This window comes from Ascidia mentula, chromosome 9 (genome assembly GCF_947561715.1).
Source record: "Ascidia mentula chromosome 9, kaAscMent1.1, whole genome shotgun sequence".
Lineage (NCBI taxonomy): Eukaryota > Metazoa > Chordata > Ascidiacea > Phlebobranchia > Ascidiidae > Ascidia > Ascidia mentula.
In genome coordinates, this window is record NC_138574.1 from 12,445,877 (window position 1) to 12,462,647 (window position 16,771).

The 16,771-nt window shown below is 40.6% G+C and overlaps 1 protein-coding gene across 1 annotated transcript; it reads left to right on the plus strand.

Annotated features, from left to right (window-relative positions):
* Positions 1-10,605: 10,605 nt before the first annotated feature.
* LOC145913438 (uncharacterized) lies at positions 10,606-16,501 on the plus strand. The gene is made up of 4 exons (XM_083001091.1): positions 10,606-10,724; positions 11,070-11,253; positions 11,983-12,212; positions 12,284-16,501. Exons 1-4 carry the CDS (start codon positions 10,697-10,699, stop codon positions 16,219-16,221), a joined length of 4,380 nt encoding a protein of 1,459 aa, XP_082857217.1. The 5' UTR covers positions 10,606-10,696; the 3' UTR covers positions 16,222-16,501.
* The last annotated feature ends 270 nt before the right edge of the window (positions 16,502-16,771 follow it).

The following is a 16,771-nucleotide window of genomic DNA, read 5'->3' on the forward strand; positions in this document are numbered from 1 at the left end:
AAACTCTTTATACGTCCAAAGGGTTATATCTGTCCAGAAAATACAATAATTGCGGGGCCATGCTTTAGTGTTATTACTCAAAGCAATAACACTAAAGCATGGCCCCGCAATTTGAGATTACTCAAAGCAAATGGATTCCGACTTCAACAGAGTGAGGAAATGTTTAGGTATACCTTCTATCACTTCTATTACAACCTAAGGCTTAAAACATACGATATTTCTCTCAATATAAGTTGAATTGAATAGTTTCCGACATACGCGACTTGCCCAAGTCTGTCTGCTGATTATTAACCACCCTCATTCTGGCAGAATTCTGGCAGAATAATTTTGCAAATTTGCCACATTTTAGAAGGTACAACAGGCATTTACTCAAAAATTGGTTTCTTTTGGATTAGAATCAAATTACAGAGATAAGCAAGCAGTTCAAACCTCAAAAAACATTTAAACAAATTTTTTCGCAGCTGTATCAATCAAAAAAATCGCGAATTAAAAAAATCGCCTGGTTTTGCGATTCAGAATAATGGCGGCATGCAAAAAACTTCCCTAATACAAAGAATTCTGCTCGGCGTTCTTGCAATAGGTGCCAATATTGACCAACATCACGAGAACGGAAATTTAATGCTCTACCACATGCAATTAACAAATTTGAAATTAAGGTGCCGGATGACCTTCAAATCGCCCATCGAAGACGACCCGCTTTTTTGCGAATCAGCAGCATAATGGCGTATTGTCGGCATGCGAAAAACTTCCCTATTAAAACAATTCTGCTCGGCGTTCTTGCAATAGGTGCCAATATTGACCAACATCACGAGAACGGAAATTTAATGCTCTACCACATGCAATTAACAAATTTGAAATTAAGGTGCCGGATGACCTTCAAATCGCCCATCGAAGACGACCCGCTTTTTTGCGAATCAGCAGCATAATGGCGTAATGTCGGCATGCCAAAAACTTCCCTATTAAAACAATTCTGCTCGGCGTTCTTGCAATAGGTGCCAATATTGACCAACATCACGAGAACGGAAATTTAATGCTCTACCACATGCAATTAACAAATTTGAAATTAAGGTGCCGGATGACCTTCAAATCGCCCATCGAAGACGACCCGCTTTTTTGCGAATCAGCAGCATAATGGCGTATTGTCGGCATGCGAAAAACTTCCCTATTAAAACAATTCTGCTCGGCGTTCTTGCAATAGGTGCCAATATTGACCAACATCACGAGAACGGAAATTTAATGCTCTACCACATGCAATTAACAAATTTGAAATTAAGGTGCCGGATGACCTTCAAATCGCCCATCGAAGACGACCCGCTTTTTTGCGAATCAGCAGCATAATGGCGTAATGTCGGCATGCGAAAATCTTCCCTATTAAAACAATTCTGCTCGGCGTTCTTGCAATAGGTGCCAATATTGACCAACATCACGAGAACGGAAATTTAATGCTCTACCACATGCAATTAACAAATTTGAAATTAAGGTGCCGGATGACCTTCAAATCGCCCATCGAAGACGACCCGCTTTTTTGCGAATCAGCAGCATAATGGCGTATTGTCGGCATGCGAAAAACTTCCCTATTAAAACAATTCTGCTCGGCGTTCTTGCAATAGGTGCCAATATTGACCAACATCACGAGAACGGAAATTTAATGCTCTACCACATGCAATTAACAAATTTGAAATTAAGGTGCCGGATGACCTTCAAATCGCCCATCGAAGACGACCCGCTTTTTTGCGAATCAGCAGCATAATGGCGTAATGTCGGCATGCGAAAATCTTCCCTATTAAAACAATTCTGCTCGGCGTTCTTGCAATAGGTGCCAATATTGACCAACATCACGAGAACGGAAATTTAATGCTCTACCACATGCAATTAACAAATTTGAAATTAAGGTGCCGGATGACCTTCAAATCGCCCATCGAAGACGACCCGCTTTTTTGCGAATCAGCAGCATAATGGCGTATTGTCGGCATGCGAAAAACTTCCCTATTAAAACAATTCTGCTCGGCGTTCTTGCAATAGGTGCCAATATTGACCAACATCACGAGAACGGAAATTTAATGCTCTACCACATGCAATTAACAAATTTGAAATTAAGGTGCCGGATGACCTTCAAATCGCCCATCGAATAAGACCCGCTTTTTTGCGAATCAGCAGCATAATGGCGTAATGTCGGCATGCGAAAAACTTCCCTATTAAAACAATTCTGCTCGGCGTTCTTGCAATAGGTGCCAATATTGACCAACATCACGAGAACGGAAATTTAATGCTCTACCACATGCAATTAACAAATTTGAAATTAAGGTGCCGGATGACCTTCAAATCGCCCATCGAAGACGACCCGCTTTTTTGCGAATCAGCAGCATAATGGCGTATTGTCGGCATGCGAAAAACTTCCCTATTAAAACAATTCTGCTCGGCGTTCTTGCAATAGGTGCCAATATTGACCAACATCACGAGAACGGAAATTTAATGCTCTACCACATGCAATTAACAAATTTGAAATTAAGGTGCCGGATGACCTTCAAATCGCCCATCGAAGACGACCCGCTTTTTTGCGAATCAGCAGCATAATGGCGTAATGTCGGCATGCGAAAAACTTCCCTATTAAAACAATTCTGCTCGGCGTTCTTGCAATAGGTGCCAATATTGACCAACATCACGAGAACGGAAATTTAATGCTCTACCACATGCAATTAACAAATTTGAAATTAAGGTGCCGGATGACCTTCAAATCGCCCATCGAAGACGACCCGCTTTTTTGCGAATCAGCAGCATAATGGCGTATTGTCGGCATGCGAAAAACTTCCCTATTAAAACAATTCTGCTCGGCGTTCTTGCAATAGGTGCCAATATTGACCAACATCACGAGAACGGAAATTTAATGCTCTACCACATGCAATTAACAAATTTGAAATTAAGGTGCCGGATGACCTTCAAATCGCCCATCGAAGACGACCCGCTTTTTTGCGAATCAGCAGCATAATGGCGTAATGTCGGCATGCGAAAATCTTCCCTATTAAAACAATTCTGCTCGGCGTTCTTGCAATAGGTGCCAATATTGACCAACATCACGAGAACGGAAATTTAATGCTCTACCACATGCAATTAACAAATTTGAAATTAAGGTGCCGGATGACCTTCAAATCGCCCATCGAAGACGACCCGCTTTTTTGCGAATCAGCAGCATAATGGCGTATTGTCGGCATGCGAAAAACTTCCCTATTAAAACAATTCTGCTCGGCGTTCTTGCAATAGGTGCCAATATTGACCAACATCACGAGAACGGAAATTTAATGCTCTACCACATGCAATTAACAAATTTGAAATTAAGGTGCCGGATGACCTTCAAATCGCCCATCGAAGACGACCCGCTTTTTTGCGAATCAGCAGCATAATGGCGTATTGTCGGCATGCGAAAAACTTCCCTATTAAAACAATTCTGCTCGGCGTTCTTGCAATAGGTGCCAATATTGACCAACATCACGAGAACGGAAATTTAATGCTCTACCACATGCAATTAACAAATTTGAAATTAAGGTGCCGGATGACCTTCAAATCGCCCATCGAAGACGACCCGCTTTTTTGCGAATCAGCAGCATAATGGCGTAATGTCGGCATGCGAAAATCTTCCCTATTAAAACAATTCTGCTCGGCGTTCTTGCAATAGGTGCCAATATTGACCAACATCACGAGAACGGAAATTTAATGCTCTACCACATGCAATTAACAAATTTGAAATTAAGGTGCCGGATGACCTTCAAATCGCCCATCGAAGACGACCCGCTTTTTTGCGAATCAGCAGCATAATGGCGTAATGTCGGCATGCGAAAAACTTCCCTATTAAAACAATTCTGCTCGGCGTTCTTGCAATAGGTGCCAATATTGACCAAATTTGACCATATTGACCAATAAGCCTTCTAAATTTATAACTTTAGCAGTATGCAAGTACAACATGTGTTCAATCATGTACATTTGCACAAATCAGCAAACTTGGCAATAATACACAACTTTATTTGTAAAAAATTGTATTTGTTGACTTCCGGGGCCGGGCCACGTAGCAGCCTTCGACATGCTACAAAATATTGATTTGCGGACTGCAGTTTGTACACCCTTGGTGTAAACAAATACAAAACATTTTTGCTACATGTTTAGATGATGGATTGCTTTCTACATTTCTTTTTCATGTGCTCTTTGGATAAAATGGCAACAAATTTTAGAGATATGTGACATATATAACGCTAAATACTATTTTTTCTAATACACACAAACATATGTATTTACTGTTTATCCTGTGACATGTGTTGCATAATTGATTTCTGTGACAAAATACTGTAAAAAAAATATGCTCTATTTTCTGTGCAGGTCGTATTCAGTTCGAAAAAAAAGGAAAAGTTGAATTGTTATGGTTACTTTTGAGGAAAAAGAAAATTGAAAATGTTGTAAATTCCTGCAAATGTGTCATTGGTAGGGGAGTCAGGAGATAATAGGAGAGGGGTTAATAAAATTTTCATGTTAGGTACCACGAATCCATACGAGTTGATAAACCCTTCGGTATCTGAGATCAAATCCTAATAGAATGCAACAGTACAGTCAAACGATAACGCGTGAAATATGTCCACATCAAAGTCATTGCGTCATAAGGGACAAACAGAAAGAAAGGCAATCTTCGACCAAATCGAATTTCAAGGCCAGGACCAAACTTTATTTTATCAAAATAGGACTAAAGACCGCATGTCAGCAATTCTATTAAAATAGTTTTGCCCGCGGGGAATGCCCGTCTTGTACTCCTGCGTCATAGAGAGTCTCAGTTTCGTCACAAGGCAACCGGTGATGCATTGGGGTCAATTTTCTGTTTAATGAGCAAGAAGTCACGTGGTGTAGGCGATTTTCAGCGTGTTTGGTGCAGTTTTAGTGCAAATTTTTGCTCTTCTCAGTCAGTCAGACGTTTGGTGAAGGGTGCTGTGAAAAGTTTAGTTGAAAAACCATCAAAATGTTCAAGGGGATGAAGCACAAAATTGAATCTTTTATTGGCACCTATTGCAAGAACGCCGAGCAGAATTGTTTTAATAGGGAAGTTTTTCGCATGCCGACATTACGCCATTATGCTGCTGATTCGCAAAAAAGCGGGTCGTCTTCGATGGGCGATTTGAAGGTCATCCGGCACCTTAATTTCAAATTTGTTAATTGCATGTGGTAGAGCATTAAATTTCCGTTCTCGTGATGTTGGTCAATATTGGCACCTATTGCAAGAACGCCGAGCAGAATTGTTTTAATAGGGAAGTTTTTCGCATGCCGACATTACGCCATTATGCTGCTGATTCGCAAAAAAGCGGGTCGTCTTCGATGGGCGATTTGAAGGTCATCCGGCACCTTAATTTCAAATTTGTTAATTGCATGTGGTAGAGCATTAAATTTCCGTTCTCGTGATGTTGGTCAATATTGGCACCTATTGCAAGAACGCCGAGCAGAATTGTTTTAATAGGGAAGTTTTTCGCATGCCGACATTACGCCATTATGCTGCTGATTCGCAAAAAAGCGGGTCGTCTTCGATGGGCGATTTGAAGGTCATCCGGCACCTTAATTTCAAATTTGTTAATTGCATGTGGTAGAGCATTAAATTTCCGTTCTCGTGATGTTGGTCAATATTGGCACCTATTGCAAGAACGCCGAGCAGAATTGTTTTAATAGGGAAGTTTTTCGCATGCCGACATTACGCCATTATGCTGCTGATTCGCAAAAAAGCGGGTCGTCTTCGATGGGCGATTTGAAGGTCATCCGGCACCTTAATTTCAAATTTGTTAATTGCATGTGGTAGAGCATTAAATTTCCGTTCTCGTGATGTTGGTCAATATTGGCACCTATTGCAAGAACGCCGAGCAGAATTGTTTTAATAGGGAAGTTTTTCGCATGCCGACATTACGCCATTATGCTGCTGATTCGCAAAAAAGCGGGTCGTCTTCGATGGGCGATTTGAAGGTCATCCGGCACCTTAATTTCAAATTTGTTAATTGCATGTGGTAGAGCATTAAATTTCCGTTCTCGTGATGTTGGTCAATATTGGCACCTATTGCAAGAACGCCGAGCAGAATTGTTTTAATAGGGAAGTTTTTCGCATGCCGACATTACGCCATTATGCTGCTGATTCGCAAAAAAGCGGGTCGTCTTCGATGGGCGATTTGAAGGTCATCCGGCACCTTAATTTCAAATTTGTTAATTGCATGTGGTAGAGCATTAAATTTCCGTTCTCGTGATGTTGGTCAATATTGGCACCTATTGCAAGAACGCCGAGCAGAATTGTTTTAATAGGGAAGTTTTTCGCATGCCGACATTACGCCATTATGCTGCTGATTCGCAAAAAAGCGGGTCGTCTTCGATGGGCGATTTGAAGGTCATCCGGCACCTTAATTTCAAATTTGTTAATTGCATGTGGTAGAGCATTAAATTTCCGTTCTCGTGATGTTGGTCAATATTGGCACCTATTGCAAGAACGCCGAGCAGAATTGTTTTAATAGGGAAGTTTTTCGCATGCCGACATTACGCCATTATGCTGCTGATTCGCAAAAAAGCGGGTCGTCTTCGATGGGCGATTTGAAGGTCATCCGGCACCTTAATTTCAAATTTGTTAATTGCATGTGGTAGAGCATTAAATTTCCGTTCTCGTGATGTTGGTCAATATTGGCACCTATTGCAAGAACGCCGAGCAGAATTGTTTTAATAGGGAAGTTTTTCGCATGCCGACATTACGCCATTATGCTGCTGATTCGCAAAAAAGCGGGTCGTCTTCGATGGGCGATTTGAAGGTCATCCGGCACCTTAATTTCAAATTTGTTAATTGCATGTGGTAGAGCATTAAATTTCCGTTCTCGTGATGTTGGTCAATATTGGCACCTATTGCAAGAACGCCGAGCAGAATTGTTTTAATAGGGAAGTTTTTCGCATGCCGACATTACGCCATTATGCTGCTGATTCGCAAAAAAGCGGGTCGTCTTCGATGGGCGATTTGAAGGTCATCCGGCACCTTAATTTCAAATTTGTTAATTGCATGTGGTAGAGCATTAAATTTCCGTTCTCGTGATGTTGGTCAATATTGGCACCTATTGCAAGAACGCCGAGCAGAATTGTTTTAATAGGGAAGTTTTTCGCATGACGACATTACGCCATTATGCTGCTGATTCGCAAAAAAGCGGGTCGTCTTCGATGGGCGATTTGAAGGTCATCCGGCACCTTAATTTCAAATTTGTTAATTGCATGTGGTAGAGCATTAAATTTCCGTTCTCGTGATGTTGGTCAATATTGGCACCTATTGCAAGAACGCCGAGCAGAATTGTTTTAATAGGGAAGTTTTTCGCATGCCGACATTACGCCATTATGCTGCTGATTCGCAAAAAAGCGGGTCGTCTTCGATGGGCGATTTGAAGGTCATCCGGCACCTTAATTTCAAATTTGTTAATTGCATGTGGTAGAGCATTAAATTTCCGTTCTCGTGATGTTGGTCAATATTGGCACCTATTGCAAGAACGCCGAGCAGAATTGTTTTAATAGGGAAGTTTTTCGCATGCCGACATTACGCCATTATGCTGCTGATTCGCAAAAAAGCGGGTCGTCTTCGATGGGCGATTTGAAGGTCATCCGGCACCTTAATTTCAAATTTGTTAATTGCATGTGGTAGAGCATTAAATTTCCGTTCTCGTGATGTTGGTCAATATTGGCACCTATTGCAAGAACGCCGAGCAGAATTGTTTTAATAGGGAAGTTTTTCGCATGCCGACATTACGCCATTATGCTGCTGATTCGCAAAAAAGCGGGTCGTCTTCGATGGGCGATTTGAAGGTCATCCGGCACCTTAATTTCAAATTTGTTAATTGCATGTGGTAGAGCATTAAATTTCCGTTCTCGTGATGTTGGTCAATATTGGCACCTATTGCAAGAACGCCGAGCAGAATTGTTTTAATAGGGAAGTTTTTCGCATGCCGACATTACGCCATTATGCTGCTGATTCGCAAAAAGCGGGTCGTCTTCGATGGGCGATTTGAAGGTCATCCGGCACCTTAATTTCAAATTTGTTAATTGCATGTGGTAGAGCATTAAATTTCCGTTCTCGTGATATTGGTCAATATTGGCACCTATTGCAAGAACGCCGAGCAGAATTGTTTTAATAGGGAAGTTTTTCGCATGCCGACATTACGCCATTATGCTGCTGATTCGCAAAGAGCGGGTCGTCTTCGATGGGCGATTTGAAGGTCATCCGGCACCTTAATTTCAAATTTGTTAATTGCATGTGGTAGAGCATTAAATTTCCGTTCTCGTGATGTTGGTCAATATTGGCACCTATTGCAAGAACGCCGAGCAGAATTGTTTTAATAGGGAAGTTTTTCGCATGCCGACATTACGCCATTATGCTGCTGATTCGCAAAAAGCGGGTCGTCTTCGATGGGCGATTTGAAGGTCATCCGGCACCTTAATTTCAAATTTGTTAATTGCATGTGGTAGAGCATTAAATTTCCGTTCTCGTGATGTTGGTCAATATTGGCACCTATTGCAAGAACGCCGAGCAGAATTCTTTGTATTAGGGAAGTTTTTTGCATGCCGCCATTATGCTGAATCGCAAAACCAGGCGATTTTTTTAATTCGCGATTTTTTTGATTGATACAGCTGCGAAAAAATTTGTTTAAATGTTTTTTGAGGTTTGAACTGATTGCTTATCTCTGTAATTTGATTCTAATCCAAAAGAAACCAATTTTTGAGTAAATGCCTGTTGTACCTTGCAAAATGTGGCAAATTTGCAAAATTATTCTGCCAGAATTCTGCCAGAATGAGGGTGGTGATTATTATGACGTCAAACTCACTAAGCAGCGCATACTAGTCAGCAAATTTAACAGGTCGATAACGGCAATGCGCGTTGGTTTCGTTATTTTTCTCCGTCCCCAGAACTTCGAAGTGGGCTTGGAACTATGGAGTGCAGGAAAACCCCTTTTGTACCATAAGTAGTGCAATTCAAAGTATAAAAAGACAACAGTTATCTGTTCCACTTGCTTACAATCCATATTTTTCAAACAAAGAAGAAATACACATTAAAAGAAACTTTTAGTAAATATCTTGTTCGCACAATTGCATTACACTGGTTGCGGAAATTTTGTTCGAAACCAATTGTTTCAATTGAAAAAATAAACCTAGCTAAATTTAGTAATCGTAAATCAAGCGGAACGGAAGATACTATTACACCGGGTCACAAAGTTTTCGCCAAACTTGATCTACATTCAGGCCTAAGTGCATTAGAAATCAGAAAAAATTCTAATGGTTAGGTGTAAACAGGGCAACAACCTGCTATTTTCGTTTGTACATTTAAATTGAAATACTACACTAAATTATAGAGTTAATATTGGTACAGATGTCTATGTTGCATTGGTTTATGTGTGGATCAAGTTTCGCGAAAACTTTGTGATCCGGTGTAGTAGTATTTTCCAAGCGGAACAGATCCCAGAGACGCTAAGGTAAAGTGGGCAAATAACTGTGTATTAAATCCGTTTAGCGCCTTTGCAGCTACAGTGAGTATGTTATACGATAAGTAACAACAAATCTGTTGATACACAGAGGCGGTGACTCATTTTCTGCATCGGGAATTTCGTGACAACGCCACAACCATCAAACGTGGAAAATGTGTACAATATATACAGGAAACTTATTTTCAAAGAGAAAAGGAAAAAAAGGCGACTGAGATGAACATTGTGCGCGTCGTGTCAGTAACTTAGTTGAAAAAGCAGTACCTCAGTGAACCCAGTAGTCAACAACAACGTCACTGTGGGTATTGGCAGTCATTTCCGGTAGGTATACTCTTGCTTACTTGGAGAAGAATAAGGAAAGAAAACGAATTTAATGAGGCTGCGTAAGGTTTCTTATGTTCAGTAAATTATCAATTTTACGGGATAAGTTTTGCAACTGCGTAAAGTTTTAAAACATGACTTGGATACTTATCGAACCATTTTTAATAAAAAAATTATCCGTTATAACGGCCCAAAAAGAGTCCATTCTAATTTACAGAACGAGATTATTTCTCCAGAAAGACAAGGCAAATACTGTGAAAGCGGGGCCGTTACGTATGTTGCGCTCAACTAAACTACTGATGTACAGGCCATAAAGATTAGTTGCAGTACTGATTTTGTTGGGTCAACAATCTCGTGGGAGGAAGTCTTTGTGTACGGCTAGTTATAGTACTTGACCGTAAAGACGAAGTATACATAGAGTCAATTCAAATGTAGCAAGTACTTTAAAAACCGAACCAAAAACAAACTACTTGTTAGTTCGATATCTGTTCAACCAGTCCCAGACAGCAGAAGTGTATCCAGTGACGCAACAACGACAAATGTTTGTTTAAACGTTTGTTTGCTGTGCATTCAATACCACTATTGCAACACGGCAATAACATAGTACGAGTCCAAGGGAGATAGTTCTTTTTGGTGCTATTTTTGTAACAAGGCCCAGCCAAGCATAAATCCGACATTCATGTTACGCTTGGTGACATTTTGTGTCCGTTTTGGTTATGTGGCGTTGAATGGCAACTTTCTGTCTAATTGCTCATAATTATAAACGTTTCCATGTTCCTTTAGGTCGTTCATGATTAATTAACATATGAATTTATTCATTAAACAACCTGCAGTATCATTCGATGGCGGAAGGTACAAGAGCGTCGTAGACCATGAATGACAAAGATTGTGCTGTGTCAGGTAAATATACACACCATATCTTACAACTTTCTATGCGTTTTAACCGATGGTAAATGTAGTTAAGAAAGAATGCAGCTGTAGTAAACCACTGGGCTTCTTAAGCTTTATTTGTCATGGGACCATTGCATTTCAAAAATGAAACGTTTGTGTAACCGCTTGATTACCTGACAGAGTAATACGGAGTTGCCCTTACAAAAGCCAATTTGTTTTGCAATCATAAATGTACATTTTACGACCACAAATGTTAACCATAGTTTGAGGTTTGGAAATGCCAGTTTAGCACTTATACATTTACATTGGTATTAAATTCGTCAAACCTACAAATGACCATTCTTGAATTGAAAGTGTCGACAGAATCATCGTCGGGATTGGAAGAAGGTGATGTTACTATTATCTGTCAAGAGCCAAAACTACAACACAAGATAGAAACGCGTTTGACTGACAAACGTTACAAAGTTGTACAATGTCTGATTGCAAGTAGAGAAAAGTTGAAGAATCTCATGTCCAGCACAAAGCATGGCCGAACAAGGTGGGTAGAACGACTATGCCCGCGTCAAGTTGTTTGCTGGTCCCCAAAAATACATTATTTTCCGACCAAATGGATTTTTTCTGTTTATAAGTTAATACATTAGTTTCATTTAAATACACTTGTTTATCAATGCGTTCGCTTCATTATTTTAGTTTAAATTTCCTAAAATCACCGGGCCGTAAACGTTGATCACAATTTTACCGGCTCACAAGTTCAATAATGTTGAGATCCACTGCTCTATGCGACCTAATGTTGTCTTTTAATCTGACATTCAATAATTCTTTTGCTGGTGAATCCAATGACAAAAGAAACAATAGCGGTAGGCTAAAGTTACCTGACACAGACGGATTCATATAATACCCGGGCACGTAATAGAGTGCGTTAACGAAAACATTCATAGGGCTGAATAACAGAGTGAATACGATGGAATAATTGGACCAAACAAAACAATTAAACATTTTAAAATTCTATCTACCTAATTCATAATTGAGATTCAACCCAAATTAACAATTCATATGATAGTGTATCGTTGCAAATTGACGAAAATATACGAATCCAGCTGTTCAAATTATGTCAATACTAAATGTTGTATATTATATTCCTAGAACTCAAAATGAGTAAAATACAATCAGTGCCAATAAAGGATCTTGTATTAACACAAATATTGATTTGTTGTTACAGAGAAAATGTGGTCACTTTTAACATTTTTTCCACTAAATGTTGTTACAGAGTTGTAATTTTTACCAAACCGGAAAATGATAGATTTCTCAATGATCTCGCACCATTAGCTGGAGGAGTCTGCCTGCCGTTTGGGTCGACTTTGATCTTACACGATGCATCTGTCGCTAGGAAACAAGTCCATTCCTACTTGAGGAAGTTCCAAATGCTGCGAATGGCAAATGACATAGACGACATCGTAAAACAAATCTGTTTTTACATCGAAGCTTCAATCGAGTCAAGTAATACAAAATGAACTTTAAGCGAGTATAAAGGTGTTCGAAATTGATAAATACATGTTTTAACCCTTTAGAACTTCAGGATATAAAAGATCAAACGAAAAGGAACAAATTGTTTGCACTTCTGCTAGTCGGTACTTCCGTCAACCTCGCCAACAGCATGCCCTATAGCGAAGTGGTTGCACGATTTGAGAAAAGGCATGGAAGTTTCCGAAACCTGGCTGTGGGATCACTCAAACAGTTCATGGAAGAACATGAAATGATTTGCCTGGAAGGAACGGAAAGCATCCAAGTTTCACTGACATCATTTGGATCTAGCATAATCGAGAGTTGTACCGAAAGGTTTGAAAACTCGTTTCTTTTGCGTGCGCCCGGCTCAAACAGAATGCCTGTCGGCACGACAAGTTTGCCAGACTTACCCGCATCTAGTTCCGATTCGCAAACCAACATAGCGCAGCCGAGTCCTATGAATGAGACTGAGGAATGGACAACAGTGGGCCACCTGGTTGAAAACAATGAAAATGAAGAAGATTTGTGGGACGTCGGGGGAGAACGCGGATCGTTCTACAATAAGTTGCACAATCTTGATTCGCACTACGCGTTTTGCCTAATTACAAGTGAAATGGAATGTCGCGAGGAACTTGAAGGGCTGACAAATATTCCATTTCTAAAAGTGTTTGACTTTGACCCGAACAGTCGAACTGGAGGCTTGCTAAACAGCGTGGAAGAGCTAATGAAGGAGAAAAGAAGTTTGACGATTACGACACTAAACCAGCCAGTGGAGAGGGTGTCAGACCAGGCAACACATTGGGTATTTATGAAAGGCCTGAGCGAGCAAGGGGAAACCATTGTCACGGAAAATGCTTATAAGTGGCAGATAAAGTATCACAAAAGTTTGCAGGAAAACTGTGACTGCCTTTTAGATCATTGCATGCTGCAAAAACCCGCTGTGTTTTTGATTTTGTGGTATGATAGAAATGAGAAAAACACAGAGTACTTGCATTGGTTTCTTACGTATGTGCACAAGGTATTTTCAAACGAATCAAATCAGCTTCCTTGTGAAATAATTCTTTGTCTTCCGGAAGAGCCGGCGCCGCATTCAATTCTTACACAAATTATAAATAATTTAGAAATTTCAGAAAACCTCACTGTTGCAGCTCAAAACGATGTAGTCCAGTGGTTGGACAGTTGTCCAGTGCAATCCGAAAGGCACGTGGAAGTGACATGTCTACCAAAGCGAATTGAAGACGAAATAATGGTTGAAATCACAGTTCCCAAACCACAGCTGCCGTGGCTAAATGAGGTTTTGGAGATTTTATCTTCGTCTTCACCACCAAGAAACCGCCATGCTCCAAGTGAAAAGAACTTTGGCGAAGAATTTGTTCGTGGAGGTTTGCTGGAGTGGGATGATATCAGATATGGCAAAGTAGCTGTTGAAAGAGTTATACAAAGGGATGTTTGTAGCTTTATTCAGGAAGAAGCAATAAACGAATGCAAGTCCATCGTATTGAGGATCATGCATGCACCTGGAGGTGGAGGTACCACTTTTAGCCGACAACTACTCTGGTCACTTAGAAAGTCAGCGCCATGTTGCATCTTGATTCCGTCAACTCTCTTTCCTCTCAATAAAATAATTGAGAGGATTGAGGTTCTGCACAAATCCACTCACTTGCCGGTGGTCATATTAGTAGATGGTAGAAGTGATTCCGACGTGGAGAGGTTGTTTGCATGCCGCAAGTACGCCGTTGTGATCATACATGTACAGCGCAACTGCACAGGTATTAAAAAGAGTCGTTTCAAAGGGGGTTCCTGTCATCTTGCGGGAAAAGTAACACCCATCGAGGCAGATAATTTATCTCATTTTTTCGGCAAGTTTTCTCCGAAAAACATACATTCACTGGCCAGCCTTCGGACAGACGTTGTCGATAGGAGGCGCTCGAGAGAGGTTTTTGAATTCGGATTGGCTGCTTTTAATCACGAGTTCAAAGGTGTACAGAAATATGTGCAAGGCTACATGATCGAAAAATCGACAGAGCTTCTGTGGTGGCAAAAAATCATCGCATATTTGTCTTTGCTACAGTACTACGGCCAATGCGGAATGTATGGCGAAGTGTTTCGACAACTGATTCCTGGGTGTGAAAAATTTGTGTCAATTTCGCAAGTACATGCCGGCAGTCAGTTCATCATTGAAGAGGATGATGTTTGGAAAATAAATTACAATGCAGTTGCCCGCGAAGTTCTGGAGTTTTCGCTAACTATGAAGGGAAGCAAAATCAAATCACCCCCGGGGAGGCTCTCCTATCATGCACAAAACAATTTACATAACCTTGTTATCGAGTTCATTCGATTCGTAAGACAAACCGTGGGCGATGTTGATCTTGAGAAAGTTTTGAAACTTTTGCAACGTATGGTTACTACCAGAGACTACAGGGACTTGGATGCTACGGATGGACCAGGAAAAAAGTGGATGCTCTCGCGTATGCTTGAAGACATAAAGATTGAAGACAACAGAATTATCGTATTGGAAGAATTCACAAAAGCGTTTCCGCGGTATGCAGAATTCCATGCCCATCTAGGGCGACTCTGTAGTTTCTATAGGCGTTTTAAGTTGGCAGAGAAGTCACTAAACAAGGCGCTTGAGCTACGCACACTGCAGATGTTGGGCTCCGACCCGAATAAGACAGATAACACCCGGGGAAGGTACCATCACATGTTTGGGTATTTCTATTTGCGCAAAGTGGAATTCCTGCGTGACAATAACCTAAAAGGCGCTCTCCAAGCTGCCGAAAAAGCGGTGGAGCATTTTACTGAGGGTCGCCGCTTTGCTGTTCACAAGCGGATTTTCGGATATGTTGGTGAAGTCAGGGTGCGCTTGTTGATTGTGGAGAAATTCAGAAGCATGTATGAAATAAAAAAAGCATTCACGAAAGATGTGGAACAAAGACACCCAGGTCTTTGTCAGTTTGTCCGCGACTCGCACTCCGTTTGCGATCACCTACTGGTGGAATGTCAATACTACTCGAGTCATTCCGAATTGCACAAAAATGAAGATTATTTCAACTGCGTAGAAAGCTTCAATCACCACTTCGAGGAAGTCAGAGTTTCGCTAGAAAATGCCGACAACTACACAAACATACCTCTCATAAGAAGCAAGATAGCATCAATCAAAATGAAGCACAAGCCAGGCAACCATTTGCGAAACATAGACGATATTGCCAGCGAAGATGACATAAAGGAGGTTGTTGACCTATTAGAGAAAACCATCGACCGTGCGCTTTCAAATGATCACAGCCACGTATATGTTAGTGTTGAAATGCAGGAATGGCTAAATGCCATTCGGCACAGTATGGTACCAGACAAATACGACCTTCTTAATATGGTTTGGCAGCGCATGGAGCAATGGGAGACCAGAAACGAGTTTGGATTTTCTACATTCTACCTTTACGTAGTTTATATACTTCTTGCCATGTTTTCTTCGGGATACAAACAAAGGAAGCAACATTTGGAAAACGCAGCGAATCTTTTCAAGAAGATAAACAATAGGCGAGAGGACTACTTAATAAAGGGCAAGGAGCTTTTAGCTGACCACAAAAGCTTGACGATCAGAAAGCTTATACAACGCAGGCACATGGGCGATTGGGACAATAAGCAAAAGACTTGGAGCAACAAAGATGGAATTGCTAAACTACGCGTCTGCACTGGAACAATAGTGAAATCAGAACAACCCCTGATAGGATTCATAGCAGTAGATCTCGAAAATCCCATTCCAAACTGTCCAATAAGGATATTTTTCTCCCCCAAGAAGTACGATTTGCATGGACGGCGCTACACTGAGCAAGCTTCAAGGGTCGAGTTCTTCATCGCATTCAACACAAACAACGGCGCAGAGGCGGAATCAATAAGGTTGCTGGAAAAACGCAGATGTGACAAATGCAAAATTGCCACAGAAGTGATTACCCTAAACAAACCCCGTAATGGAAAGTGCATAAGATGCGGTATATTTTTCCGTTAGGTTTGGAAACTGTTTTAATGTTTCCCGACAGGGCTGTCAAATTCGCGATTTAATTCCGTAGTACAATCGGGAAATGTTATTTATACAAAATATGTTAGTGCACATTTTTGTGTTTTAAGGTGTTTTGTTTGTAAGGTTTATGCACAAAGTAAAAAGCAATATAGACCTATGTTTCTTGATGTGATGTCGTGCTTTTATGTAGTATTATTTTGCCGAATGATAATGTACAATCGGATGTAACTGTACGTACAAGTGTTTATCAATGCCAAACTAGCAAATATTGTTATGCACCATTTTATTGTGTGTGAGTCAAATAAATATAGCTAGAAATACGTTTAGAATAGAACATGTACCGATATCAAACGACAGAAAATTTTCGGATCCGGCCAAATATATCGGGGGAGAGGGAGAATGTATAATCGGGGGAGAGTGGGGTTGGTTGAATCATTTTATAAAATTTCCCCCTAGGGGTGGACCTGCTAAAATCAACTAAAATAGGGAAGTTAATGCAATAATAACGGGATTGTTACTTGCACCTTATGATAAGTTG

Bases quoted from the DNA above. Each gene is read 5' to 3' on its own strand.
- LOC145913438 (XM_083001091.1), top strand. From the start codon at position 10,697: ATGAATGACAAAGATTGTGCTGTGTCAG. The intron at 10,725-11,069 runs GTAAATATACAC...TTGAATTGAAAG, and splicing joins CAAAGATTGTGCTGTGTCAG to TGTCGACAGAATCATCGTCG. The intron at 12,213-12,283 runs GTAATACAAAAT...TTAACCCTTTAG, and splicing joins CGAAGCTTCAATCGAGTCAA to AACTTCAGGATATAAAAGAT.